Source organism: Microtus ochrogaster, chromosome 16, assembly GCF_000317375.1.
Source record: "Microtus ochrogaster isolate Prairie Vole_2 chromosome 16, MicOch1.0, whole genome shotgun sequence".
Classification (NCBI taxonomy): Eukaryota; Metazoa; Chordata; class Mammalia; order Rodentia; family Cricetidae; genus Microtus; species Microtus ochrogaster.
In genome coordinates, this window is record NC_022018.1 from 16,331,613 (window position 1) to 16,333,315 (window position 1,703).

At 39.9% G+C, this 1,703-nt stretch overlaps 1 protein-coding gene across 6 annotated transcripts in view; it reads right to left on the minus strand.

Moving 5' to 3' along the window:
* The window catches only part of Crem (cAMP responsive element modulator), a 71,335-nt gene that overhangs the window by 46,612 nt on the left and 23,020 nt on the right, over positions 1 to 1,703 (minus strand). For 3 of the 6 annotated variants that reach the window (XM_005354785.2, XM_026783103.1, XM_005354779.2), the window contains exon 1: positions 534 to 792. The exons of the other annotated variants lie outside the window; for them this stretch is intronic. In XM_005354785.2, coding sequence (XP_005354842.1) covers positions 534 to 611 — 78 coding nt within the window. In that variant the 5' untranslated portion in view covers positions 612 to 792. Of the gene's footprint in view, positions 1 to 533; positions 793 to 1,703 lie in introns of those variants that run through there. 6 annotated transcript variants of the gene reach the window in all.

Here is a 1,703-nt window from a genome sequence, read left to right on the forward strand (position 1 = left end):
TGCTGAACCATCTCTCTGGTTGCCCTAAAACTATTTTTATAACCAGAAATTTCACATAAATGTAAAATATGTTTTAATATACTCTCTCTTCTATTCACTATGTCTGGGTACCTGCTCAGGGTTTCACAGGCCAGTGCCCAGCCAGTGGGGACTGAGCAGAAATAATCAAAGTCCAGCCCTCCCAAGTCAGAAAGGAAGAAAACAATTGGGGAATCAAATGTTTTGGATAGTGCTCAGTTCTTCCAAGAAAAATCAAAGCAAGGAATTAGAAAGAGATGCAGCAGAGGAGCATGGTGATCTGATGTGAACGGGGAGGAGACACTGGCACAGGAACACTGCATAGAAAGCCTACAAGTAGAGAAGGCAAAAGTCAGAGAGCTAAGACTGTACATATCTCATTCCAAAAATTAAACAGTCATCTTCTCAAAACAAGCTAAAAACATAAAGGTGATATGTTTTATACTTTATAATTTGAGGCTTTTTCCCAGGGCTTTGACAGCATATAGAATGAACACACGGCAGGTAAGATTTACCTTTTTATCCAGATCCCCTGAAGAATAATCTTCTTCTATAGGATGTCTGAAGCATAGGTTATGCTGATGCCACCACATCCACTGAGAACCCACTACAGACAGTAGTTAATCTGAAGAAACAGGGTAGGTGATGCGATTGATAGCCTCACTTGGCTTTGGAACTTTTTTAAAAAGTTCTAAAAATGACACTTCTACTAGGGAAACCTCACAGTGTTGTAGCACAGCATGCAATCAGCACCTAGTAGAGCAGCTCCAGTGCGTAGCTAGGTTCCCTCACGGTGGGATTTGTGATGTCATAACAGAACTGAGAATGTCACAATAGAGCAAGCAGACCGCAGGCTCTGTCCACTCTGCTGCCTGAGAGATCAAATCTCAAGAGTTATCCAGATTAACCTCAAGGACTAAAATGAAATTCTCTTTAATGATCAGGAAAGTTGTTGATGTGTCTTGATGGAAAACAGTGTTTAAGGAATATCTCAAATATTTAGAGGCTGAAAACAGAAAAACAGAACACTATAAATTGAAAACCTGAGGCCAGTCAGTGGTGGTGCCTCCAGCATTTGGGAGGCAGAGGCACGCAGATCTCTGTGAGTACAGACCTAGTCCCAAGACAGCCAGGCCTGTTACGCAGGGAAATGCTGTCTCAAAAAACCAAAATAATAATAATAATAACAAAGACATACAATAGAATATTTTATACAGCCTTAAAAAGAAGGAAAGTTATCTCAAGCTACATGGATGAACTTAGAGGAAATCATAACAAATGAAATAAGCCAGTCACAAAAAGATAAATTCTAGACAATTCTATGTCTAGGAGGTAGGTAGTTAAATTTCATGGAATCAGAGAGTAGAGTAGAATAGCAAGAGGAAAAGAAAAGGAGACCTGTTTATGGGCACAGTTTCAGGTTCCAAGATAGAAAAGTTCAATTTTACAACAAATGGCTAAAACTGGGCTGGAGAGATGACTCGGTTGGCAAGAATACTTGCTGTGTAAGAATGAGAACCTGAGTATGGATCTCTGGAACCCATGTAAAAATCCAGGTGTGACCCTGAATATACCTGTAACCAGTGTAGTCTTCTGGATGCCACATGAGCGGACACAGGTGAGCATCTATTTCCCCATCCCTCAAACACACACATAAACTAATAAAAAAGTAAATTTTTTTTTAT